Source organism: Melospiza georgiana, chromosome Z, assembly GCF_028018845.1.
Source record: "Melospiza georgiana isolate bMelGeo1 chromosome Z, bMelGeo1.pri, whole genome shotgun sequence".
In the NCBI taxonomy this organism is placed as follows: Eukaryota; Metazoa; Chordata; class Aves; order Passeriformes; family Passerellidae; genus Melospiza; species Melospiza georgiana.
Window position 1 is genome coordinate 72,928,783 of NC_080465.1, and position 27,592 is coordinate 72,956,374.

Below are 27,592 nucleotides of genomic sequence, written 5' to 3' on the forward strand. Positions count from 1 at the left end.
ATGGTGCCGCCGGGGAAGCGTGGCCCCTCGCCCGGCGAGGCCGGGGACCTGGCGGCGCTGGCCGAGCTGGACGAGGCGGCGCTGCTGGCCGGGCTGCGGGAGCGCTTCCTGCAGCAGCGCATCTACGTGAGTGCCGGGGGCCGGGGCGGGGGGCGGCGGCGGGCGCTCGGCTGACCGGCTGTCCCGTCCCCACAGACCGACATCGGAGACATCCTGGTCGCCATGAACCCCTTCCAGCCGCTGCCGCTCTACGGGAGAGAGGTGAGCGCCGCGCCCCCCGCCGCGCCCCGCCGCCCCCCGGCCGCTCACCCCTCTCCGCCGCCGCTTCCCCGCAGGTCTCCGAGCGGTACCGGCGCCTGGAGACCGACGCGCTGCCGCCCCACATCTTCGCCGTGGCCAGCCGCGCCTACCGCGCCATGCTGGGCCGCGGGGGCGGCGGACCCCGCAACCAGTGCATCCTCATCAGGTAAGCGGCGGCCGGGGGTCCCGGGGCCGGCGGGGGCCGGGGGTGCCCCCGAGCTCCCGCTGGGATCTCCCTGCCCAGGGTTAAGGTGAAGCTCTGCTCCGGTTCTGTTGGTGAGTCAAAATCCATCTGCGCTGGCAACACATCCTTCATCTCGGCCACTTTCGAGACAGATGAGCGGGCGCCTTGTGAGAACGTGTGGGCAGACAAAACTGGCTTTCCTGGAGCAGCTCGGCCAGCAATCTTTACAACAGTAAAGATGCCGGGTTCACTTCTGGTGGGGAACCAGCCGCTGGAATCCTGCTCTGGGAAAAGCTATTGGGTGCTCTGCTCTGGCAGCACAACTTCCATGGTAAAAGCTGTAGTAAAAGTTGGAAGGGTGATAGTGGAAAGAACCAGTTTTCACAAAGTGAGCTTCCCAAGTGTAAGCAAAGAGCAGGAAGTATTAAAATTTGCTTTTCTTCTCTAAGACCTTTGGGAATATGGTTGGGGAGGATCTTAAAGTCGTGGGCAGTTCTGTGCTCTAGAAGTCAGGGAAAAGTTGTTCTTTTAACCAAAGAGCCTACCAGTATCACGAACATTTTACTCCATTTTGTCACTCTTGGTCTGCTTGAACTCTGCAGCGCAGCAGGTAGCCTCATTTAGCAGAGAAAGCCTTAAACAACATCAACTAGCAGAGAAAGCATTGAAAAGTGAGGAGAGATCCTTGAAACATTAACTGCCTCTTCTCTACAGCTGGGTGTTGTAGAGAACTGTTTAAATGTCCTCCCAGTTGAAATTCTACTTGCCAACTTGTTCGATTTAATGCTCCTTTGTATTTGCCTTTTGATCATTTTATCAGTACTTTCGGTCTAGATGGTGTGGAAGTTCACTGCTGAATCACTGCTGGGCGTTTTGGTGGGACTGGGAGCTGACTTTGAGGGGCACTTGAGCCCCACTCATTTCTGTAGCCTTCAGGCCATTGCTGCCTGTGCTTTACATGAAGTACTCTCAGCAAGTGGTGGCCGTGGGGTCACGGGTAGAAGAAGCACTGCTGGTGGGGCTTTGGGGGATAGAGAGCAGTCATTGTGTTTCTCTTGGGAGGTGAAAGACAAGAAAGAGTAACCTGTGAGAATTTGTGGTCAGTAGTCTGGTTGTTTTCTGCCAGCAGTTCAGAATTGAGTCGGATATACTCCTGTCCTTTTACCTGGTCTGTGTGTTACTGTCACAGGAAGTTCATGGTTTTCCTCTCTGTGGGTGGTGAAACACTAATTAACACATTTTCCTACATGAGCACAGTTGGGGTGAACAGGGAAGGGAGGATGAGGTCGCTCCTGTTAGATCACAGTTCCCCACAACACCACAGAAACACACCGGGATCTGCTGTCCCTGGTGGTCTCTTTGGTGTCTCCAGCTGAGCCTGAGAGGTCTGGATTGCATCCCTCAGAGGTGATGTTGGATGAAGCAGCTGCTGCCAGATCATAAGTGTTCATTGCTACCAAATTGTCTTCAGCCACAAATTCCACTGGCTCCTCTTGCCTTCCCAGTCCCAAAGGACATTAGTTATAGCCTGCATGTGCTGCAGTACAGCACCTGGGTCACCTGAAGATGACTTAGCATTTCTTCAGAGCTGAGGGCAGTTACACACCAGCTGTGCTTGCAGGGCCTTGTGAAGGTGTTGTGCTTGTTGGAGGTCTAAGGTCAAGCTTGAGCCATGGAAGTGCTGTTGAATTTTTTTTTTTGTGGAGAAGGGAGTTACTGAAAAACAAAAATAAACCTGGCATACTGAGCAGGGGCACTGATGGCATGTTCTCAACAGGCAAAATGGTCCTTTTTCGTTTGTATGTTTTTGGATGGTGCTGGTCTGACCTGTGCTTGAGATCAGGGACCTGCTTGAGGTTTTTAGCCACCTATGACACACACTTGATACCAAGCTCAGAGCCACTGGCAGCTACAAAGCAGTAAAGCCACACCACATGCTCAAAGGTCGGCTCAAAGGAAATGGGGACCTGCCCTCAAGTATGCCTCCAGCATTTCCTGCATTCATTTTTTCATGCACATGCTGAAGTTCTCAGCTGGTGTGATGTTGTCAGTTAAGGGCATATTGTCCCAATGATTGTACATTCCCTCTCCCAGGACAGGGGAAATGCACTTTCCAAGAGCTGGTTGTTTGACTTGGAGGCGGAGGCACCGTGGATGTGTGACAGCACAGTGACGTGCACTGCTGGCACTGTGGGAGTGTGGGCAGCTCTGCACCTGCATTCCCAGCTGTCTGGCACATGGATGTGTGAAACACTTGAGATCTGAGACTGCCACTGCATCTCATGATCAATATCCAGGTGTGGGAGTGATGTAGGTATGGCAAATCTCTCTGGAGAAAGAGGAAGTTGTTTGCTCCAGCATTTTCAAGGAAGTTGATGTACCAGATGGTTTTTGAAGCAGAGCAAATAGTCTGTCTGATACATCCCATCCAGAAGTGACAGCATAGGGTGTATCTGTACTCCCTTGCAGAGGGGGAAAAGTTCCCTGATGAAGAACCTCATGGTTCACATGTAAAGCTGTGGCAACCTCATGGTTCACATGTAAAGCTGTGGCACATGAGTTTTTAGTCACACAGGTGATTTTGCTGAAAAAATTGTGAAACTCTTGCAGAGCACTCTCAAGTGATGGAGCACTTGAGCCATAAGGGGCAGAACAACTATACTTTAAGGTTGATGGAATTTATTTTGCTTTTTCTTGGCAGTGGAGAGAGTGGTGCTGGGAAAACAGAGACTACAAAGTTGTTGTTGCAGCACATAATGAACCTATGCAAAGGCTACTCACAGCTGGAGCAGCAGATACTTCAGGTAGGTCATTGCAGGATGGTGCTTGAAGGTGCAGAAGCAACACTGCTGCAAGAAAACTTGCATTAGGCTTAGGAAGCCTGCTGGTGAATCACCACTGGAAATCAGGGAGCCACACACAAGACACATAAGAAAATAGTGGATAAGAATGGTGAGATACCTGGCCACAAATTAGAAGGGTTGGTAGGTCAGTAATTCTGTTTGCTGGAGATGGTTCTTAAATTAGAGAAAATCATTGCAATCATTTATCATGTCCTCTTTTACAAGAGATTGGTGGCATTTCTCTAAATAATTTCCTGTTTGAGGTAAAACAAGGTAGAACATGCCACTTTCATTAAAAAATCAGACCTTCATTTAATGGTACAGAGGGATGAAGAATTCATACACCCTTTAGTAACCCATCCTTGGCTACTTATACTGTCAGGCACATACCTGCTAGCTGGCTAACAGCCATGCTTGCTCTTTTCATATATCTTTGCTAGCTCATTTTGAAACATATTTGACTCTTTGGTCTGAAATATTTCCACTTGAATTTCTCCCCAGGGAGCTGTGAGGTTTATATAAACAAATCATACTTTAAACCGTCCATGTGATAGATTAACAAGAGTGAGTTCTTAGCTTCATTTTAAAGTCTGTCTTTTCATATTTTCTGTAGAAACCTAGAGGTTTTTCTCTGTGTGGTAGGTTAACTTCAACTAGTGCCCACCAAGCCACTCTGTCACTCCTGCTCCTTAAGTGGACAGGGATAGAAAAACATAACAAAAACTCATCAGTTGAGATAAGGACGGTGAGATCACTCAGCAACTACCATCACAGATGAGACAGGCTCATCTTAGGGAAAATTAATTTAATTTATCGCCAGTTAATGTCAGAGTACGACAATGAGAAATGAGAACAAATCTTGAAGCACCTTCCCCAATTCCTCCCTTCTCCCTAGGCTCAACTTGGCTCCCAGTTTCTCTACCTTCTTCCCTCCAGCAGCACAGGCAGATAGGGGATGGGTTTTGAGGTCAGTTCATCACAGTTTACCTGTGCTACTGTCTTCTTCTTCATGTTCTTCCCCTCCTCCAGCATGGGGTCCCTCCACAGGAGACAGTCCTTCAGGAACAGAGTGTTCCAGCATGGGTGCCTTGACATGATGCACTCCTTCAGAAGCAGGCTGCTCCAGTGTTAAGACCCTCCCTGGGCTACTTCAGGAGCAGACTGCTCTGGTCTGGTCCCCTCTGCAGGGTACAGTCCCTCAGGAGCAGGCTGCTCCAGTGTGGGCCCCCCACAGGGTCACAAGTGCTATCAGCAAACCTGCTCCAGTGAGGGGCTGCTCTCTGCACAGGCCACAGCTCCTGCCAGGAGCCTGCTCCAGTGAGGGGCTGCTCTCTGCACAGGCCACAGCTCCTGCCAGGAGCCTGCTCCAGTGAGGGGCTGCTCTCTGCACAGGCCACAGCTCCTGCCAGGGGCCTGCTCCAGTGAGGGGCTGCTCTCTGCACAGGCCACAGCTCCTGCCAGGGGCCTGCTCCAGCACGGGCTTCCATGGGGTCCCAGCCTCCTTCAGGCACACCCAGCTGCTCTGCTGTGGCTCCTCCAGGGGCTGCAGGGGAATCTCTGCTCCCCCCTGGGCCTGCAGGGCCTGCAGGGGCACAGCTGCCTCACCCAGGGCTGCACCAGGGGCTGCAGAGGAATCTCTGCTCTGGGGCCTGGAGCAGCTCCTGCCCCTCCTCCTTCACTGACCTGTGTCTGCAGAGCTGCTCCTCTCACACATTCCCACTCCTCTCTCTCTTCTGTGGGTGTGCAGCAGTTTTTATCCCAGAGGCACTGCTGCTGTCAGTGGTGGGCTCAGCCTTGGCCAGTGGCAGGTCTGTATGGCTCTGTTGGACTTGGGGAAAGTGTCTGGCATCTCACAGAAACCAGCTTTAGCTCCTCCTGCAACCAGTATATTGGCACAAAAACTCAATGCCCGGTGCTCTGCTTTGGGCCCTGGAATGGTGAATTAATGCAGTGTGGTGTCATCCATGGTGGATCCAAGGTGAAGGCCTGTGCTGGGTTGTGGGAACATGACATTGAAACACCTGCTGTCTCTGCTTAGAGCTGGCTTGGGCCACACTGCCAGGCTGCTTCTGATCTGAGCAGGTTCCACAGGCTGGAGAGTTGTGTTTGCAGAGTGCCTAGAGCTGGCTTGCAGTTCCTTCCCTGGAAATAACTCGCTTCAGCCCAGATGAGCTGCCCTTGGAAAGCCTAGATATGATGGTGAAGAAATAATGTGCATCTTACTTGGTTCCTGTAGATATATCCAAAGACTAAAGTTAGTCCTCTGGGGGATTGCCATCACATCTTAAAGCTGTGTTCAACAGCCTGTTTAGCATCTACTCTGAGGCATTGTTCTTTCAGTTGACAGGAATTCTTTACTCAAATATAGAAAAACTCTCATTTTGCCACCTTTGCACCCAGCTTAGCAAGCTGGTCTGATTGTTCTGTTAATTTCTTTATAGTACACTGTCCTTATGTTTACAAATTTCAGTAGCTAAGCTGTCATACTTAATAACTGAGTGCCATGATGACTTTGTTTACAGCTGTTGTATAGCACTCAATTTATCTGGTGACAGCAGGTACTGTGTGGAAATAGGTTGTACCAATCTTATCTTCTAAAAAATGACTCAATGATCTTACTGAGATTCCAGCAGTTCAATTGTACTGATCATTTTTAATCTCACACTGCTTTGTCTTTGTGATATTTGCCTCTTTGAATTTCTTTATCCAGGCAGAGATAAAACAGGTGCTCATCCATATTCATGGAGTGGTTCCTTTTGCAGCTGAACTCTGAGTAGAAAATGCTAAAGATAAATTTTTCCAAGTAAGTTAGATTGGATTGCTTAATCTGAAGAATGTTTGTTCTCCTTCTTCGTTTGTTTTAGGTGAATCCTTTGCTTGAAGCTTTTGGCAATGCCCAGACAGTGATGAATGACAACAGCAGCCGCTTTGGAAAATACATACAGCTGCGTTTCCAGAGAAATACAGGTAAAGTCAAGGGCAATTACTAGCCTGGGGAGTGGTTAGGAACTGGAGGGAGTAGACTGAGTAGCCAAAACTTGTGGAGGGTAAACTTTTGGCATGTGCCTCCCTGTAAGAAGGGTGTGCAATTAAGTAAAATCTCAGAGCAACCACTGTTGGATAGGACCTGGATGGGATTAGGCCTGGATTTGGACAGAGTGGGAGTATGGGGGTGAGAATGCAGGGTAAGTGTCAGTAATACTATGATGCCAGAAGCCTTTGTTTCTGCTGAAAGAGGTGAACAGAAATCTCTAAAACCACAGGAGCATGGAGAAGCCCATTTCCAATGTAGTGGGCAGCCTAGAGGGTCTTGCACACAAGAAAGTTAATTTAGACAATTCTCTGCTCCTGGCACCAAAGAAGAGATGTGGGACAGCCCAGGCAGCTTCATGTCCCCCAGAGTGAAGTTCCCCACCCTGTCACCTTTTTGTGTGCAGTGCAAGGTGCCAAGCTGAGTGAGTACCTGTTAGAGAAGTCACGGGTGGTACGACAAGATACCGGGGAGAGGAATTTCCACATCTTCTACTACATGTTTGCTGGACTGTCTGCAGAGCAGAAGGAGATGTATGGGTTATTGGATCCTTCACTCTACAGGTACGTCAAAGGCAGACCCTAGTTTAGTCTTTGTGATGGGTGGTGAAGAGGAAAAGAGCATAATGGAGTTTTTTCCTCTGCACTGGGGTTTTATCTGTGAGTGAGTGGAAGATGGAGTGGGATCTAAATGGAGCTACATGAAGAGATACAGACCATCATGGAAGCTGGGAGGTTAGGGGTCTCTGCTGCACTACCTTGGAAAAGTTTCTTTTCCCTTCTGGTGATCTACTTTGTGCCCATCAGGGATGACCGAGTTACAGTGCTGATTGTGTGACAGTTTTTATGGGATGTGCACTTTCTCAGGTACATAAGTGGACGATTTGGTACACAGGAAGTAGCTGAACACTGGAAGCACAAATACCAAGAGGTTTGCAATGCTCTTGACATGGTGGGCTTCCAAGAACAGGTTAGTCCTGGGGCTGTTTCATTTCCATCTGTGCTTCCTGCAGGCACAGGGTTTCTTTGTAGCTCCTCTCCTGAAGCTCAGACCTACTTCTTTCTCTAGATCTTCCATGTTACTTCCAGACCACCTGAGTCTGCCAGACTTTGTGGAGACCTTTTTCCCACAGATTGCCTGTGCCTCTTCCCTTAACCTCTCCAACTTCTGGGTCATCTGTGTTGTACGTGCTACATGCTGGTGGATTTTTCAGTCACCTTTCTTTTGTGTTTTAGGAGCAAGTGGACATGCAGGCTATCTTGGCTGGTGTGTTGTCTCTGGGCAATGTGACCTTTGAGCCTGAGGAGAGCAATGGGTCTGTGAAGGTCAGTGAGGCCTCCAGGGGATGGCTGAAGGCTGCAGCGGTGAGTCACAAGAAATTTTCATGAAACCTCATGGGTATTATGCTCTTCCCCACTGGCTGTGTGGCTGCAGGAGCTGTTCCTGCCAGAGGATGTTTTCTGCCTCAGAATGTGAGGGTTTCTACAGAACAAAGTTTTTTTTTGGAAATGTACAGTTTGACCCCATGACAGCATCTGTGTTCACTGCTATTCATACCCAGAGAGATGCCTCTCGGCTTCTGTTTCTTGTGTGTCTAGAACCAATGTCTTGCACAGTCAGCATATACCTTGCTGACTTCATAAAACACAAGCTTTTTAAAACTAAATGTTTTATGTTAGTGAGTTTGATGCTTTGGAGAAATTCAGGTGTGCAATATCTGCAGATTAGTTCTGTGTTTTCATCAGATTTTGTCCAGGGATATCACCCTAAGTGCTGTCATTTTTTGTTGATTATTTTGAATTAAGCTTTCTATTATTTTGCATTAGGTTATCACAGATTATGTATTTCCCAGGACCATTCAATTTTTGTTAAATGGGATGGAGAAGTTATCCTTCTTTGTTAACGACATAGGACAGAAAAAAAGTAACATCCTTCTCCCCTTTGTATTTCTTTTCATTTTGACCTGTTTGAAATCCCAGCACCCTTGCTCTTTGGTTTCACTCCCATCTCTTTGCTTGTTTCCCTCCTACACTATACCAGAAACAACCACCTACTTCTGTTCAGCAGCCAACTTCTTTTTATCTTATTTCTGAAAGCCTGCTCCTCATTTCTTGCCCACAGGAGGGGAATTCCTGTTAAACCACTGAGGGGTTGTGTGTGTCTGAGTTTGCTTTGTTTCCTGCCTCTGGTGTGGGTTCCTGTGACTCTGAAGCTCAGATGCTTCAGCACCTGCACAGTCACCTCCGTGTGGTGCTGTTCAATAAGTCATTTAACTGCCCAGCAGGGACTGGTGTGGCTCCCAAAGAAGGTGAAAGGTGGCAGCACTGGAAGACAAAACAAAAAGTGTTTGGGAGCGGGTGTGTGAGGCTGGTCACTGCGGGGGTGGAGCAGATCAGAGCCCATATCTCACTCTGGTGCCAGCAGTAGCACTCGCCTTACAGTGGGGCTCACAAAGGCCTGAGCCTGAGTCATGACCCCGTTACACACAGACACAATCCCCATGAGCAGAGTGAGGGTTTACAACTGACTGTCCTCATCTCTTTCCTGTTTCCCAGGGTCAGTTTGGAGTCCAGGAAGATGAGCTGTTAAAATGCCTGATTTGTACAACGTCAGTGACCCGAGGCGAGCAGATCCAGCGCTTTCACACCCAGCAGCAGGCAGAAGGTAGGAAACACAATGAATTGCAGATGTGCTGGCTAGAAAGATTGGATTTTGATGGAAGGATATCCCCACACACATGTGCAGCTTGTTGGGAACAAAGATGTCCTTCTGTGCCCCTTCATTCCTCTCACACAGAGGGAAGTATGTCAGTGTTTATCTGTTTAGTCGCTTACTGACATGGAGGGCCATGAATGCTGCTTTTGTTTGGTCTCCAGGAGACTGCAGAGATTAAATGAGAAACCAAGGAATTAGCTTTGCTTTCTGCCTCAGTCCAGCCCAGAAAGAAACTCTGGGTATTTGTGCAAAACAGTGGAAGGCTCCTGTTGCAGAGTGCTGGCAGTGTGCAGAGCTCTAGGTAATAGATGGAGAAACAACCACGAGAGCAACAAGATGTCAGTCACAGTGTCAGAAATTGAGTGAAAAGAGGAAAATAGCAAGCACAAGGTGTTATTTTTCCTTTCAATAAAACAAAATAATCTAAAATAATCTGTACCAAAAGTTCATATAAATTATAGTACTTTAAACGATAATTTTAAAAAGAGATTATTGCTTCAAATAAATGAAAGAAGAAAATGAAAACAAAATGGGATTAGCTAGTTCTATTTTACAGATTTCTCTAGACAATAAACTATACATGTCTAATCATAAGTAATGTTAATTTGGTCTCCTTCTTAGAATGTCAGCAAGGTTGTATCAATTGTGTCCTTTTCTTAACTACAGAATTTAAACACTTAGCAACTATGGGCTAGGAGGAAGAGAACCATCCAATTTTCCAAGTAAAATTTGGAGCTTCTCCCTTGGTTTAGCAGTGAGGGGATCCGTACTTAGTGTGTCTTCAGAGAGGAAAGCAAGTCTCTGGATATTCTAAAAAGTGGCATGACTCAAAAATGCCCTGGTAGGCGTGGCTGATCTTGTAGAAAGATTGTGAAGATTTTGAAATTGAAGAGCTGTTTTTACCCACTTGCAAAGGATGGGGAAAATCCAATGTTTATCTGGTCTTTAAAGTAGTTTCATATAGCCATTATTGCTGGAGGTGGGTGTAGAGGAGCAGCCTGTGTTGTGTGCCCTGCTCTCCTGTGAAGCCCATCAGTGAGCTGCTGCTGTTCCTCTGTGCAGATGCTCGGGACTCCATTGCAAAGGTGGCCTATGGCCGAGTGTTTGGCTGGATTGTTTGCAAGATCAATGAGCTGCTGGCTGAGAACGTGGATCCTGATGTGGAACTGAGGGAGATAGGTGAGTTCTGCCTGCCTTGCTCCTGTTCTGTTCTCAAATGTGCATCACTCAGCCATGACGAAGGACAGGGCACAGCGTGAGGTTTCACAGAGCTTGTGTGCTGGGTGCATTATCAAAACAGTGATCCTGCCAGAGATAAGAGTCAGCAGTATGAAGTCTGTTGGGCTTTGTGCAGCTCTGAGCAGTCAGTTGATCTGAAGTAACTGAGGCTGTTCTGGGGCACTGGCTTAGCAGAGAAGCCAAGCTGGAGGGGGTCTTCTCTTAACTAACTCTTCAAGCTGTGGAAGAGCTGCCACTGGTGTCTCTCTTGGGTGCATTTTCCCTGTGCCTTAAAAGCTGTGTGGTAAGAGATTTAGTTGTGTGTTGGTATACACAGTAATCTGCAGGGATGGTCTGCAGGCTCCACTTTGTGCTATTCTTCCCTTTTTTTAGGCATCTTGGATATTTTTGGGTTTGAAAACTTTGCAGTGAATCGTTTTGAGCAGCTTTGCATAAACTTGGCCAATGAACAGCTGCAGCATTTCTTCAACCATGTAAGTCTGCTGGGGGTGAACTCACCTTGTATTGCAGGGAAAGCAGAACACTTTTCCACCTGGCACATGCAGGAGAGCTTGGGGAAAAACATATCTATTGCCTGTAAGGACAGAAATAGTGAATAGTGAACCAAAATAGAGAGCAGCAATCTTCCCTGCTGGGGTAGGGGAGCCACTGGGACAGAAAAGGAAGAGGTAGATGGATCAAGCAGTAATCAAAGCTGTAATAGCAGGGACACTTACATTCTAACAAGTGTTCCTGCTTTATGCACCAGCACCAGTAAGTGCCAGGGTTACAGAGAACCATGGAGAGCAGCAGCCACATCTTGGACCTCTCATGCTGTGGCTGAGAGTGCAACACCCCCGTCCTCTTGTTCTGGGTAGGAAGGAAGGTGTTCAGGGTTTGTCTAGCCAAGTCTAGTGAGTGCTTCAACCTCTTTTTTCTTTATTTCAGCACATTTTCCAGCTGGAGCAGGCTGCCTATAAGGAAGAAGGGCTGCCTTGGGAAACTATCACATTCAAAAATAATGAACCTATTTTGGTGAGTGGGAGGACTGACAGAATGTAATTGGTCCATCCAGCCAAGAGAAAAGTTTTGCTCTTTCTCTGGGAGGGAGATGCACCTGGGAAGAAGCTCTGCAAAGGGTGGTAAGGGTGAGAGGGGATGTCCTGCACTGCTTTATGTATTTGCCATGCATCTTCTTTCCTGCAGAGTCTGCTCCTGGCCAAGCCACTTGGGCTGCTGTCTCTTCTGGATGAGCAGAGTGCATTCCCTCAGGTATACATGAGACAGAAGGCACGGAAAATATTGTGGGGGCTAATATATCAGTGTCTATCTGGGCTACAAAGAAAGCTCTTGGGCTGGAGTGCAGGATGAACAGAGATGTCCCCATGTGTGACTTATGAGACAGGACATCTTGATCAGAGGCAGTCTGGTGGCATTGGCATCCCTGAGAAGAGTCAGAGAGAAGGTACAGCAGAAGACTACTGCACAGCCAAGGATACTTCCAACATTGTTTTGATTCTGTGTGTCCTCATCAGGCCTCTATTGCAGCTTATGAAATCTGCTCTCTTGCAGGCAACTGATAAGACATTTGTGGATAAACTAAACAGCAGCTTTAAGGGGCATTTACACTTCCAGCCAGCCCGAGGCCGTGTTTTGGGCTTCAGCATCATTCACTATGCTGGGAAAGTATGTACTGTTTGCAAGAGGAATGCTGTTGGACTGTATGTTGGAGGGGGTGGGGGTTTGCCTGACAAATAAGGCTTTGATGTTAAGGAATGTGTGGTCTGAGGATGACACTAACAGAAGTGATGTGTTCCAGTGGATTGCCTGGTAGAACTCCCTGGGATTTATGTAAAAATTACCCTCCGGAAAGTGCGGCTACCTCTCAGAAGTAGAATCTACTATTCTTCTAATCACCATTCTATTAGGATTTTAGTCCTAAAATAATACTTTATAAATTAAAGTACAGTGTCCTCTGTGCAGCACTAAAGGAGAGGTTAAAGACTTTTTCTTTACTTAATGGGTTCCAGAACACAGCAGTGACTATTTTTTTGCAAATGCCTGGGAGCACTGTGTAAACAGCAGGGTAATGAATGTTTTGAAAGTGGAGGCAGTTATTTACACATTCACTGGTATCTAAGCAGCTTGAGACTTAGCATTATTGCATGTAACTTTACTGCCACCAATATTGAAAGCATTGGTTCCCATTAAACTGAATTGATTGGAGGTAATTTTTGGAACAGGAGCAGATATGACAATTCAGGTCATTGCAACTTGCAGTTTAGTAATCTAAACTCAGCATTGTTGACTAAGTTATTATTTGTGACATTCATTATTACAAAAATTAACATTTAACATGTAAAAAGTGGATGTCTTGGTGTTATGCTGCACACTCCTGTGGTTCCAATGCCTCTGGCATGTGCATTGTTGGGTTCCTCAGGGCTGGCATCTGGGGTGCATATTTGTTTAAAGAATTCATGTGCAGGCCAGAGTACATTCAGTTTAACTCATGGTCAGCTCCCAGCAGGCTGTGGAAGTGGCTTTTACAGCCAGCCTGTGTGCCCTGCTGTCCTTAGTGACCTGCTGCCCTTTCCCCAGGTACAATATACTGCCCAGGGCTTTCTGGAGAAGAACAGAGACACCGTGCCAGCCAGCGTCCGTGGGCTCTTCATCAACAGTGTCACCCCCTTGCTCAGTGTGCTGTTCACAGGCAAGTCCTCTGCACATGCAGCATGAGCCAAGGCTCACCTTGGCAGGAGTTAAGTGTGGGCATGAGGCTCCTGTGTTTCCCAGAGTGTGTTTCACAACTGGCAGCACCAGAGGGACTCTGGGAATGCTGCAGCCTGCACTGGAGCTGTCAGAGAAACATGTTTATTCCCTGCTATGGAAAGCAAGGCAGGTGTGTCCCCTTCCAGAGAATTAGCCACCCCTCAGATGCCTTCCCATCTTCTCCAAGGCCAGTGCAGGACTGTCTCCACTGGTCCTTTCTACACACTCTGTTCTTGTCTAGAAATGAAGCTGGTCAAGACCATAGATTCTAAAAATAGAGCTTCTCAAATTGTTAAAAAAACTCTTAGGTCATACCACTACACTCCCCTTTTCCAGTTATCAATAAGCCTTCAGATTCTCCAAGGCTTCTAATTAAATTAAAAATTTAGAGAAAGGTCAGGTGGATACTTCCTTGGAAATTGGCTGGCTGAACACGTGCTTCTGGTATAGTAATTTTTTGGTCCCATTCAGTCCATGCCACTTTCTGGGATTTACAAGAAACTGATGAATTTAATTTCTATTCTCCACTGTGTTTTTCAGCTACTGCTCAGGACTATCTTTCTTCATTACCATTTTTGCACTGTTACTTAGCCTAGTCCCAACTCTTTTAAAGTTCATAAACATCAGATACAACCTGTTCTCAGTATGGCTGTCTAGTCTGGGCAATGACTTTGGTTGCTGGACAAAGGATTTTGTCCAGATGACCTCCAGAGGACACTGCTAACCTCATTCTGTGATTTTATGACTCACATGAAGCCATTACATCAAGGGTGCACAAGACTCTTACTAGATCCTTTAGTAAATTAAACTTCCCTGGTTTTCTCATCCTGTCACTGAATTAGTTATAAGCTATCTGATATATAAATATATAACCTCCTGATAATCTATGATTATCTGATAAATATCTGATAAATAACCTCCTGAGTGCTGTAGGTGAGCTCCCCATTTGCTGCCTGTGCCATTTTTTCTGCTCTGTTGGATGCCCATTGATGATAATTCTATTGGAAGTCATTTAGGTTTATTTAATAACCTGATTGTCTTGTCTTCTCAGTGGCAGAAATTAGTAACAACTGCCTTGTGTGCTTCCTACAGTAGTTCCATGTGGTGAAACTGAACATCCTATGATTTAGTATTTGTAAGGAGGTTTGTGTGTGAAGTGAGGTTTGAATGTTTAGCCGTAGTGCATTGCAAAGGTACAAAATCAGCTAATTGTCTTTGTTCTTCCAGCCACTATCTCCAGGACAGGGACCCTGATGCCTCATCTGAAAGCCAAGGTAGGACACTTCAGGTCCATATCACAATTGACAAATGTTACCTGATAATTACTATTTGAGAAACTGTCTGGAAAAGGGCAGGCAGAAGTTGGTTTAAAATAAGAGCAGACAGCAATCAGCTTGTAACAGTTTCTCCTTTGGTTTTTACCATGTTTTGTGCTTGCTTCTCCCATTTATATGTTTAGCTTGTCTTCCCTCCCATTACATCCATTCTCCCTCCTTTTTTGCCATCTGCCTTCCAGCAGTGCTCTTTGGCTGCCAGTCAAGCACTTCTTTCTGGGGCTGATCCTTTGTTTTGGTCTGGTTTCAGGTTGTGCCAGGTGCAGATGACAAGTTCAACAGCACACGGAAGCAGTCTGCTGGAGCTCAGTTCCGGGTACGCTACTGCTGCCCTGAGGTGCCCCGTGAGATGAAAGCAGTGATAATTTTATCACTGCAAGTATCACTGCACTGCTTCCAAAGTGCTAAGCATGGTTAAAGCAGACATTATGTAGACAGGGGTTTTTCTGATGGCCAGGCAGGGCTAATCATGGTGGGATGGGCCCAGTTGTTGCCAGAACCCAGGAAGGTGCTGCAGGGTGAGAAAACAGTCCTTGCTGAAGGATATTGCACATGTGGCAGTGCTTTGGCTTGATGGACTGTTGGTCTTCCTTTGCCCTTGCCAGCATTCCCTGATGGTGCTCATGGAGAGGATGTATTCTGCCAACCCACACTTTGTGCGCTGCATAAAGCCCAACAGCCAGAAGGAGCCAGGTGTGCTGGACAACCAGGTGGTGCTGCTGCAGGTGAGCAAAAACAGTGTCCTTTACAGGGATTTCTGCCACATCTCAGTGGGAGGGCAGATTCCACCAAAAGGCTGTGAAAAGGTGGCTCAGTTGAGTCTTCCCTTGCAAGAGAAAGAGTGGCCATACTTTATGTATGTGTAAAGATTCTGAGTACTTGGTAGTTTTTGTGACACAGTCTGCTAGGTCCAGATTTTGCAGTCTTTGATCTCTCTCATTTCTTTTTCATGAATGCAATGAGATCTGCTTGTCAGGCGCTAGGATTCATCTTTGTATCTCCCCCTGGATGGGACTGGTACAGACAGTACTCTGGAAAAATTGCTTCCCAGAGGAGACTGTTCTCACCCATCAGCCAGGGCAACTTTGACTAGAAACGAAGATGGGATTGCTTTGATAGGATCTGAAATGCACTGATATGATTTTAGTTGGATATTCTGTCAGGTCTGAGGTATAGATGCCTTAAAGAATACTGAAAATGATTGGAAGAGTTCAGAAAGCTCAGCATCCTCTTTAATGTATATAAGAAAGGATAGGATTAAGAGGAAGTTCATCCATGCCTCAGAGTACTTCTGTGTCCAGATCTGGAAATATGAAGCTATCCTCTAAGGGACAGAAGCAAAGCAGTACCCATGGCTGGAAGGTGAAGTTATTTCAGTCATTGGTTTTTATGGTTTCCAACTTCTAGCTCAGAGTGGTTAATCATCAGAGTTACAGGATGAAGTAATTTCAGTTCTTAACCAAAAAAACATTTTCAGAAAAAAACTTTTTCATTTTGAACTGGGGAAGTTTAGGGCTGAATGAAGTAATTTCTGCCTGCAAAGGAACAAAACCAGTGTCATAATGACCTGTTTCTCTTTGTTTCTCTGATCCTCTTTGTGGTGCTGTTTCAGCTGCGGTACAATGGGCTGCTGGAGACAATCCGTATCCGAAGAGATGGTTTCTCCTGGAGACCCTCCTTTGAGGAATTTGCTGAAAGGTCTTTTAAAACTTATGAATATTCCTTAGATATTATTTGTGAAATTACCCTGATAACCAGATAGGGGCAATAAGTGAAGGAGTTTCTTCAAAGTTCATGTGGTCTGAGGTCATGGGGTTATTTGCTGTGGAGGCTGAGTGGGAAAGATAGTGATTTGTTATTGTTTGCTGTCAGGGTGATAGGGATCAGCTCAGCCCATCAAGGATGTGGCTTTTATGTGTCTGTATTGGTCTGTTTTCCACAGATATGGAATTCTTCTAGTTAAACCTGGTGTCCCCCTCACAAAAGAAAGGTAGGAACATTAACTTTGTTATGTGCAGTCTGGTTTGTTTTTCAGAGGCTTTTACTTGGAGTAGCATAGAAAACTGAGTAAAAGGGACAGAAAAAAGAGGAGGGGATTTTGTGGTGGTGGGGAAAATGGATCCCAGGCAAGGACATTAAATGTTTAAAAATCATTTGGTACCATGATGAATTAAATGTTTTTTGAATTGTTATGTAGCAATTAAATTCAATTGTTGTAAGTGTTCCAAGTGTTGTTGTGCTGCGAAATGAAAACTGACCCATGTATTTAATTGGGTAGTGACAATAATGGTCAAGGGTGTCCACTAAACTCAGCATGGCAGGCACTCAAGTACTGCTGCCAGGGTCCTCTTCAGGCTTTTCCCTGATGGCCCATGGGAGAAGTTACAGACAATGCTGAACAGGCAGGCAGCATTCCCAGGCTAGAGAAGATATTTCTAAACCAAGAATTTTGTCTCTGTACAGGCAAAATATACCATCAACACTTTTGGAACCCAACTGTTACACACATAAACATCCTTCCAGCTCTGCAGAGAAGCAGGATTTTACCCTGCCAGTGTTTTCCTTCCTACATCTAGGACAGCAGTTCCCCACCTCCTCTTCTCCACTTTCCCAGCCTCTCCTTCCTGCCAGTGTCAGCTGTGATTGATAGTGAGAATGAATCATGTAAAGAAGCCAGCTGAGGGGTTTTTTTAAGTCATTTAAGAAAAGGGTTTGAATGATCTCCTGGAACAATTCTCTCCTGGCAGTAGCTCCTCCTGCCTTCACAGTGCTCCCTTGAACTTCCTGATGCTTCTGAATAGAAAGAATTTCAAACCCAACTGAGGTCACAAGAGAATCTCATAGATGGGGAGAGATTATTGTAAAAAGGCAGCGTGGCGTGTTTAGAGGCACAAAAATCATGGGATGCATTTCAGAAAGAAAATCCTGTGGATGTGGATTGTGGCACTGTGGAAATTGGCCGAGATAGAAGGAAAAACACTTCTGCTTTCCTGTGTGAGATATTAGCAAAAAGTGCCACTATGATTTCACAGACTGGATTAGCAGGAGAGAGAGGAAGCTGTCTATGTGTTGCAGCTAGAGCTGCTTTCAGTTCCAAGTGTCAGGGAATCTTTCCGAGTGACCCAAATTTTATCACTGGAGTCTGCAAAATGAAACTGAATTGGAAAACAGACTTTCTCCCAGAAGTCTTGCTTTGCTGACCTTGCAATTTGTGTCCTCCAAAGGGCTTGGAAACAGAATGAGGAAAAACACTTCTGAGAATAAAATAGGCTCTACAGAATTGCCTCCCAGAGAGCTGAAGTAAATCTGCCTCTGGGAACCCCTTTGCAGATGTTCTTTCCAAATGTGATCCTAGCTGTACCTCAAGGTGCATTACAGACTGACAGCCAGTTTACTGACTGTTGGGAATTGCTGAGGCACTTTATATCCCTTTATGCAACTAAAAAAATTGTTGTTGGCTTTGGGTGGAAAATTATTTATTTCACTTTTTTTGTCTCTTTCAGCTGCTTGGAGATACTGCAAAGTACGGAGCTGAAAGGCTGGATTTGTGGGTAGGTGTGGATCACTGCTGTAGGGAATGGGAAGCCTAATATTTTACATGTGTAAGCTGTCACCCGTTCTCTTTAGGGAGAATTCTGTGGTTTTAGAAATGGGCTCTTCAAAGGGTGATGGATAAAAGTTTAGACAGTGTTTCTCACTGCATTTTTCTCTTCCAACTTCATAGAAAGTCTCGACTTTTCTTTAAATATTGGCATCAGGAAGAGCTGGCAAAGTATGTGGAGCGACTGGAAAGAGCAGCAGTTATCATACAGAAAGGTGAGTGCTGGGACAGGAGCTGATCTCAGACCAGGGGAAGGAAAGCCATTTTCTGCAGTCCCTGCTCCACCTTTGCAGAGGACAGAAGGGTAGGGCAGGTGCCATCTCTATGTCAAGGCCCTGTGAAGAGAAAGTGCTTCTTGCAAATGCCAATATTCCCAGTGCTCATCCTGAATCAGGGAGAGCCCTCAGTGTCAGCCTTGGAAAGGGAAAATGTGTGCAGAAGAGCTGGGCTGAGCAAGGCAGGCACATGATTTGGCTGTGTCCTGAAATCTGGCTCACTGTCCTCTGGAGTAAGGATTGTTTGTGAGTTGTGTTGAACTGGAGAGAGGGAAATGAGTGAAGCAGATCTCATTGCTGTTTTCAGAAACAGGCAAAAGGGGATGAAATTTTGGTTTGGTCTTCCTTTTCCTTTTCTTTCCCTTTCCTCTCCACACAGCATCTGCTCTAGCAGCCAGTCTCTTCAGGGTGGCTGTGGGCAGATTGGTACTTCCCTACATGAGGACTATGCATCCAGGGGGAGGAGGAGGCTGCTGTCACCCTGCTTAGCTCCCCTCTGTTACACTTCTGTTCTGTATGGGTTGTTTCACTGCTGGAGCATCTGAGCAACTTCCAGCTGTGCACCAAAGAGTGTGACAAACATCAGATGGTCACAAGCTGTGCGCGGTTGTCATCTGTGGGGAGGGTGTGTGGGTAGTGGGAAATGAGAGGGTGCAGCTTTCTTAAAAAACACTTCATGTGTTTTAATAACTGGTAGAGTAGGTGGGATCACACAGTGTCGGCAATCCTCCTGGTGAGCCCTGCAAATGGTTGCTTATGGGAAAGGTTTTCCTGTGGGCTGGCATCAAGGAAATCCTGTCTCCTTCATGGTGTCTAGAAGGACAGAGATGGATGGTTAACAGGCCCTTCTGTGAGGTTTCTTTTTAGGTATTCAGTGCCCTGGCATTAAAGATGAGAGCTTAGATCTGTAATTTGATTTCTATAAATCTGTGATCTTGCAGCTTAGAGAGTAGAAGACAGTTCTCACAGGGTTTTGGCTGCCTGCTCACAGTAGAGTTTCCATTGCTCTTTATTAATATGATTCAGGTGTTGAGGGCTTTGTACTGCATGAAGGAATATCACCCAGTGTCCTTCCCCAAGAGAATTACAAAGTCATGAACAGCATCTTTTTTTTATGAACAGTTTTTAGGGGATTCAGATGCAAGAAGAGTTTCCTAAAGCTGTTGGCTGAGCTGAGAGCTCAAGCACAGCGGCTACAGGAGGAGGCAGAGAGAGAAAGAATCCGGCAGCTGGCACTGGCAGCAGAGGCCCAGGGTGAGTTGTTCCCACTCACAGTGACCCAGGGCATGTCCACTGGTGTGGTGATCACCTTGAAGTGCTGTGAGCTCCAGGTCATGATGGCCTGCCCTGGGATGGGAATTCCATCAGTGTGGTGGGCAGGGAGCTCATGATGTTTCTGCTCTTTAGAAGTGTGGCATTGTCTGTGGGGAATAGAAGCAGCATAATGAAGGTAATTTGCCTGGCTGTGCTGGAAGGAGGGCCAGGCTGTGGTTTTGCCACGTAATCCATGCAGCAGAGCCTATCCCAGTCCTAGGCCTGTGGAGAATAGATCTCATGGATCTTGGGATGCTTGAGTTCACCTACTTTTTTCTTCTTGTTGCAGAAAGAAACTCCCTTCCAGTCCCCATGCCACGAAAGAGGCGCCCTCAGTCTAGTCCTCATCCTTCTGATCAGTCACAGCAGCCACCAGTGCCACGGCCACGCAGCAAACTGACAGAGGTAGCAATACTGGCTCTGCTGGGGGCCCTGACCCCGGTGTGCTGGTTCCCTGCTCCATCCACCTTCTGCATGCACATGTTCTCCTGCATGCAGTCCCAAGAGAATTGTTATCATTCTTGTCATGAGAAGTGTCAGTCCTACTGTGGTTAGATAAAAAGCATGGTCAGGACCTTTGAGGAACTGAAAGCAGCTTTCAGTAGTTGGTGGCTGATCTTCTCTTAAGGGACTCAGCAGTTGGGTCACCTGCTGAAGTGATCTCTTCAAATGTCCCCTGCCTTTGACTTTGCTTTCGTGCTGACTTACCCTCTCTCCTTGCTTTCAGTCCACTCCTTTTGATAACTTCTTGAACCCTTCTGTGCCTCCTCCTGCTCCGGGAACTGAGGAACAGACTGGGGAAGAAGCAAAAATGAGGAAACTCAAGAGAGGAGCAACTCTCCGCTGGTTCACAGAGACACAGGCCCAGAAGGTCATGCAGGATGATGGGGCCTTTCCAAGCTGGCTGCAGGGGATGATCAGTCGGAGGTGAGTCCTCTGGACACAGTGACCACAGGTGGAAAGCAATGTGTTCTTAGGACTGTGTAGCTTGGATTGGCCAGAAAGGAAGTGGAATAGGAATGGGAGTGACCAGCAAAACTTTTCCCTTTTAATCTGTGAGCATCAAACCCTTAAGGGAAAGCTTGGGAGTCCCCGTCACAGGTTGTAAAAGCTGAGACTTTATGTAGGTCCATGGAAAGACCGTGGAAACTCATAGTACATAAGTCCACTGTGTCCCTAAATACAGATCCTGTGTAGGGATGGGAGGCTTGTAAAGAAATCAGAGAAGAAATACACACATGCTGAACTTTCCCTGTTCTGGACCATTTGCAGAGACATGAAGATGAACTTTTGGGTTGATTCTTTATGACAGTTTTTCATATTTCACTAGAGGTCAGGAGAAGACCCCAATTTACAGCAGGAGAATATAGAATTCAGCTTACTTTTATTTTAAATAGTATTAAGAGGGACTTTAGGGAGTAGCCAGTGGCAAAACTCCACCAAAGCCCTTTGATACAGGCAGAGGAAGGGTTTTTGTTGATACCTCTGTCTGTCTAAGGAGGATGCAGCATAGGTGGCATTTGCTTCTAGTTAGTCTGGGAGAGATATCCACTAAGCCCTTCTTTCTTATGGATCTGTTTGCAAGACTTTGTTTAAATGTTTGAACTTTTTCTACCAGGTCTGCCTCACACTTTTCTCTCCTGGCTGAGTCAAGCACTGCTTTCTGAGTGAAGCAGTGGCATAATCAGAGAGGTGCTGATTATGCCAGTACTCATACAGGAGCAGGATGGCATTACAGTCTCACCTGTGTGCAAATTGATCTGTGGTGCTCCACACTTGTTAACTGCCAATATCCTGTAATTTCTTTTAGTGGGATTCCTTTGTCAGTGTTGCTGCCATCTGAACACCCTCATCATCTTGCTTTAGTTTCCTTTTCTTTTTCTGTTGAAACTGCAATTCTCCTTCAACCTTATTAGATCTATGTTCTTGGATTTTTTTCAGATTTTTTTCTTTTTTGTTCTTGGATTTTTTTCTTCTTTCTTGGGTTATTTTTTTGTCTCTGTTTACTCAGAGACATTACACAGCACATTAGCTTGGTAAAGGACACTACTCTAGCTCACAGCTCCCTGGTAACTGCATTTCTTTTAATTTTTTTATGATAGTTATTGATGCCCTAACATGTAATAATTCTTTTGTCCACAGATGAAATAATGTAGGAGAGGAATTAGTGTCTGGAAGACAAAACAATCTAAATTCAAGTATAGACTAGCCATGAGCACTGCACAGTGAAGGATGTGGCAGATCCTTCACAAAGACAGTGGTGCTTAAGCAGAGACTTAAGTTTTCACACAGCAGTATAAGCTCAGCCTCATGAAATGGAGCAGCCAGAGCAGCCCCAAATTGCCCTGGTGATTTGCAGTCACCTTTAGCCTGGAGCAAAGCACAAAGCAGAGCTTTGTCTGTTGGGCAGAGGAGGGGAAGACCTCCTTCCAGCAGGAAGTTTAGAAAGCCAGAGTGGTGTAATCCAGGCTGGTGTTTTTTCCAAGGTGCTGGGCTTACCCAGTACCCCACAGCATCCTGACTTCTTCATCCCTGGACCATAGGAAGTGCACACATGCACAGATTCCTCATCTCAGTGGTGCTTTGTGGCATGCGTGGTGCTGGAAGGCAGCTGTTGCTATTGCACAATCAAACCTGCTGGAGCAGGTTTGGAGCAGCCCTGCTTGGAGAGGCTTTGGCTGAGAGTGTGGTGCTTCCTCAGCCTGTTGGTGCCTTCTGCACCACCAATCTGAGTCGTGAGATGTGTTCTGTAGCCAGGAGCACACGGGGCAGATGCTGGGCTCCCTGGGACACTGCCAGGCTAGCACATGAGATAGGATGTGAAACCCAGCAGTGTGGCAAGGCAGCTGCTGGCTCTCTGCTGAAAAACTCTTTCCTGGTTCCAGGGAAGCTGAAAACTTGCTGATTGACAAGCCCTTGGGTTGCTTCCTTGTTCGGATCAGCCAGAGCCGGCCAGGCTACATCCTGACATACCGGTAGGTGATGGGCAGGGGAGGCTCATGGGAGACATTATTGCACTCTACAACTCCTGGCAGGAGCCTGCAGCTTGGGGGGGGTCAGGCTTTTCTTCCAGGCAGCTGGAGACAGGACAAGAAGACACAGCCTCAAGCTGTGGCAGGGTAGGTTCAGGCTGAATGTCAGGAGGAATGTCTTCACGGAAAGGGGATGTCAAGCACAGGAACAGGCTGCCCAGGGCACTGGTGGAGTCACCATCCCTGGAGGTATTTAAAAGATGTGTAGATGTGGCACTTGGGGACATGGTTTAATGGTGGACTTGGCAGTGCTGTGTTAAGGATTGAACTTGAGAATCTTCAAGGCTTTTCCATCCTAAGGAATTCTGTGAAACTGAGTACTGCATGAAATTCTGTGATCCTGGAATTCTACATTCATAGAATTCTTGAATTCTGTGATTCTATAAAACTGCTTGACTGGAGGACATTACCTGTTCCACAGAGGAGTCCAGTGATGATCATATTCAGCCTCTCCTGTACTGGATGCCTCAGGGAGTTTGTAGTACCAGCTGGGATACTGCAGAATCTGTCTCTTACTGAAAAAATAGACCTGTTTGTGGGTGGGGTGCTGTGGCTCCAAGGGTAGAGGTCCTGCTTAGGCTGTACTCTGTGGCTGAGAGGGCAAACCAGGTTGGAAGGAGATTGCAGCACCTAAGAGCACATGTTAGTGCCCAGCACATCTCCTGCCTCTGCGTGGTACTTGTTACTGAGGATCCTGATTACAGCTGGCTCTGGGGACCACGGGTGCAGGAAGCAGGAGCCAGGTTCTGACAGTCTGAGGCCCCATGTCGTGACTGTTTCTGTCCATCCCTCTCCCCAGGGGCGAAGGGCGCTGCAGACACTACATGATCCAGGAGCAGCCCAACGCTCGCTATGTCATCCTGGGCGAGGACCGGGCGCACGCCTCGCTGACCGAGCTGGTGCGCTACCACCAGGGCGTGGGCATCCAGCCCTTCATGGAGACACTGACTGTCCCCTGTGGGCAGGTGAGTGCCTGGCGTCTCCAGGGGGAAAAGGGGATGGGGCGTGGACTGTGCCTGGAGTGAGTGCTTGGAGACACTGCAGCAGCATCTCTTTTGTGTTCCTGTTGAGGGATGTCCCATTTTGGCCAAGCAGCTTGGCTGCTTCTGCATGAACCGGGAAACGCTGCTAGCTGGGGAGTGCTGGGATGGGGGAGAGGCACTGGCAGGTGGATGACACTTCGCTGCCTCCTGAATGTCAGCAGTGGACACAGCTGGGTATTTCTCCTTGTTGTGCTGTTCAGTGTGTGTGAAGGGTCTGAAAACCACTGCTGAATCCACTCCTCCTTTCTCCAGAAAAGCAGTGAGAGCTTGAGTTACAAAAATCTGGAGAACCTCACCCTGAGTTCACCAGCAGACAAGGGGGAGACCCCTCCAGAGAAGCAGTCCTGCCCCTCCATGCCTTCCAGTGGCACACCTGCTCTGCAGTGGTTCAGGAGGACCAAGAATTTCCAAAACCAGCAGACCCCAGAGAAGAGTGGAACAAAGCCTAGCTCTGGAGAGAGCAGCCAACGAGCCTTCCCTCGCCTCCGGTCTTCCATACGCCTGGCAATGCAGGAAATCCAGCAGGTGAGCTGGGGCATGTCCTCTGCTAAGCCACAGTCCCTCTGGCACACATGGAATTTCCCTGACCAGAGGCAGGAGAGAAGAGGGTTCCACAGTTAGCACTTGATTTCTTAGCTCCTGGGTCATAGGTTTTATTTGGTGGTCTTGGGATCAAGACTGTATTCCTTGGAATATTCCTTTACCAGCTTGTGCTCCCCTGCCAATGCTGTTTCTCTGCTTCTCATCACAGTTCACTTCCAGTCCCATGAAGATGTCTAGAGAGAGGAGCTCACTGCACTGAGAATGCACAGCCTGGGTGACACGGTAAGAGGAGGCGGTGTACAGGGAGAAAGCAGCAATTGCTGTTTCCTGGGATGTGGAGGAGCAAAGGAACTTTTCCCTTCACGTTTCACCTGTAGCATCTCTTGGCCACAAGCTACATAGAAGTAGAGCAGGAAAAACAGACAGCAGCAGTCAGCTTCCATCCCAGGACTACACAGAGACCAGGGAAACCTGGGAAAATCAGCCTAAGTTTGGGCTCCCAGCAGCTGTGGTGCAGGGAGTGCTTGCAGTACAAAGGCCAGGCTGCTGGAGGGAGCTCACAGTTTGTTGGAGGGCTGGGGCTGGGAGGATGAGGGCTACCAGGATGAATGGCACAGCAGTCAGCTCCAGTGGCTTCCTTGGGTGGAGGGGCAGTGGTGGTGGGGAGCCCTGCGGGGTGGCAGAGGCAGCGAGCTGAAGGCAATGCTCAGTACACAGGGAAAGGCAGCAACTTTGTTGATGTAAAGAGGACTTTCAACAAAGTCTCAGCAGTGGAAACACTACTAGTGACTGAGATTGTGATACAGTGGGTGGGTGACACAGGTCTGGAGTGGGTCAGAAGAGGCCTTTTGACTGATCTTGCCTTATCCAAAGTATTTGGTGGATATGCAGCTTCCCTGTCTCACTTACCTGCTGCAGGCAGATGGGAGCTGTAGTACACCTCTGGAAGATTCTTGGTATGTGTCAACTGAGCATGGAGAGGGATCAGAAGACCATGCTTTTGGCTGCTGACCCACTGCAGGGCTTCCAGCCACACACCAAGATTGCCAAGTTTCCTGCGTGGTCCTGCTCCCATGCTGGAAGTCATGCTGGAGCAAAGCTTTCTAGCTGGGGTCTGTCTTGTCTTTCTCTTCATAGCTGAGAAAGACAGGAACTCTTCAATAGCTGAAAAAATCCTCTCCCTGAAATGTTTGGCTTAGTTGCTTCATTTCTCTGTGTCCCATTCATTGATGTACAAAGGAGATGCTCCCTGTGTCAGAGGTTAGGCAGAAGAAAGATAAAACACAGGGATCTGCATAGATAACTGCAAGTTTGTTGTACTGGGATACCTAAATGGAATCCTTCTGTGTCCTCCAGTGAGTTGTGTTTCTTGACTTTCTTCCAGGTCCAAGTGGCTCAGATCTGTCCTCTTCCAGTGCTGTTGGGCCTTGCCTAACAGTGAACACATCCAGAGATACAGCCGCCTTTTTCCTTTTTAAATTTTTTTTTTACTTTTCTTTGCTGCACCCAGCTGTCCCTGTGCTTTCAGACAGGGCTGATGCAGAAGATCCCTTTCCTCAGCACTGAGGCAGATTGTGACTGCAGCATCCAGACCAGTCTGATCCTGGCAGAGGGGAGAGGATGGGGACAGTCACACTCTGCACAGACCCACAGTGCCTGACAGGCTGTGTGTCAGTACCTCAGTGTTCCTGGACACTCCCCGCCTAGCACTGTGAAAAGTCACAAACTGGGTATCTCCCAACAACCTCTTCTGCCACAAATATCTGATTACCTACCTCTTTCTCTTTCAATATTCTCTGTTTTGGTCCTGTGTGTTTGCTGCTCTGGGAGCCAAGGGAAGTTGGGCTTGGGCAGTAAAAAACAAAACTGAAGTGTCCTTTTTGTTGAGTGCAGGAGCACTTGAACAGAAGCTGAGACAAGGTCAAGAAGGTCTTTCTTGTAAAGGGGATTCACTGCCCTTGCACCAGTGTGCTGGCACACTGCTCCACAGTCCTTAACCAGAGCTAAAGTCAGGGAATCATTGGTGAAACCCTCTCACTCATCCTGGCTGAAATCTCTACAAGTCCAGGCTGGACAACATGCTGCTTTACACTGAGGATGAGTAGAGGGCTTGGAATGTAAAGGACCATACTACTTGTTCTGTTTTTTCTACCTTTTAAAATAAATCTCTTTTTTTGCCTATGTGGAGAAACTCAGTGTTTTTTTTGTTGTTGTTGTTGTTACCTGCAGTCATTTCAGCCACAAATGGCAAATGAAAGAGAGCAGCTAACAGTTCTGGGGGTAGACATGGGATCATGTGAAAGTGGAGAAGCTGAAGGCACGTGGGGCATTGACCCTGGCATACAACTGCTACCTGTAACAGCCACTCCTCTTGTACTTACTTCTGCCTGAAGTACTTCTGGAGTGCTCCTTACACCACTTGTAACATCTCTCTTCTCAGCCAGCTCATTTCCCTGTGGCTCCGTTTCCCTGGCTCTGCTCTGAAGGACAGCCAAGCTGCCCACCCCACCTGCCCTGTCCCTGGGAGCGTGGCTGTGTCCAGGCTGGTGCTGTTATCACTGTGATACAGGGTGTGGGTTGCAGTGTCTCAGCACTGCCTTTAGTCATGGGGCTGTTTCTCTTCCCTCGCCCTGCTCTGGTGCTGAGCTGTGCTGGATCACAAGGCAGCGCTGCTGGCTGCAAGACAGGGAAGCAGTGGCTGTTCATGGCTCTCCCCAGCACTGCCTTGCAGCTTTAACACACCTTTTCTCTTCCTTGTGTTGGGTTTTGGCAGCTGCTTTGAAGCTGTTCAGGAGAGAACTAGTCCAGGCAGTCGAAGGCTGCTGTTGGCAGATTATTCCTGGCTGAGCCCAGGGGCATTTTGCTGGGCAGCTTTGGCTTCTTTTCCAGGGTTCTTCTTAGTTTCCTCCACCACTGGGCTGCTGGGAAGCCTGCCTTCTGGGCAGCACATAGAACCACTTGTGGTCAAAACTCTTCTAGGAACTCATGCACAGAGCTGAGACATGTATGAGAAATGCATGTCAGTAATGAAGTCCCTCAGTAACTCTTTCCTATTTCCTGTGCCAAGAATATGGTGCACGCCCAGGGCTATGATCCAGCTGCAGAACAGCTCCTGTAGCTTGGCAGGGATCATGCTGAGCCAGGGAGGGTGGTGAAGAGCTCTTCCCCAGCAGTGCCTCCAGTTCTTCCTGGGTGCTGCTGCCGGCACAGTTCGCAAGTGACACAGGAATGACATGAGGTGGGGGGTAAGGATGACTCCCTGGTAGATCTCCATGGCATATCTGGCAAGCTTCCCCAGAGCAGAGCAGATCAATCACAGATTGCTGTTGCCTCTGTTGCAATGGGTGCAAGTTGAATCACAGGGTGTGCAGCCAGGAGCCTGGCACAGAC

General features: G+C 47.5%; 1 protein-coding gene across 1 annotated transcript; it reads left to right on the plus strand.

The window, feature by feature from the left end:
- On the plus strand, nucleotides 1–26,383 carry LOC131096250 (myosin-IIIb-like). The gene is made up of 30 exons (XM_058044568.1): nucleotides 1–126; nucleotides 196–261; nucleotides 336–466; nucleotides 3,186–3,288; nucleotides 6,192–6,294; nucleotides 6,765–6,921; nucleotides 7,225–7,327; nucleotides 7,594–7,722; nucleotides 8,914–9,022; nucleotides 10,136–10,252; nucleotides 10,685–10,785; nucleotides 11,240–11,326; nucleotides 11,498–11,563; nucleotides 11,864–11,977; nucleotides 12,890–13,001; nucleotides 14,288–14,334; nucleotides 14,645–14,710; nucleotides 15,000–15,119; nucleotides 16,007–16,092; nucleotides 16,337–16,384; nucleotides 17,898–17,945; nucleotides 18,119–18,210; nucleotides 19,393–19,524; nucleotides 19,874–19,989; nucleotides 20,312–20,511; nucleotides 22,470–22,559; nucleotides 23,416–23,581; nucleotides 23,912–24,184; nucleotides 24,411–24,484; nucleotides 25,587–26,383. Exons 1-29 carry the CDS (start codon nucleotides 1–3, stop codon nucleotides 24,459–24,461), a joined length of 3,159 nt encoding a protein of 1,052 aa, XP_057900551.1. The 3' UTR covers nucleotides 24,462–24,484; nucleotides 25,587–26,383.
- The last annotated feature ends 1,209 nt before the right edge of the window (nucleotides 26,384–27,592 follow it).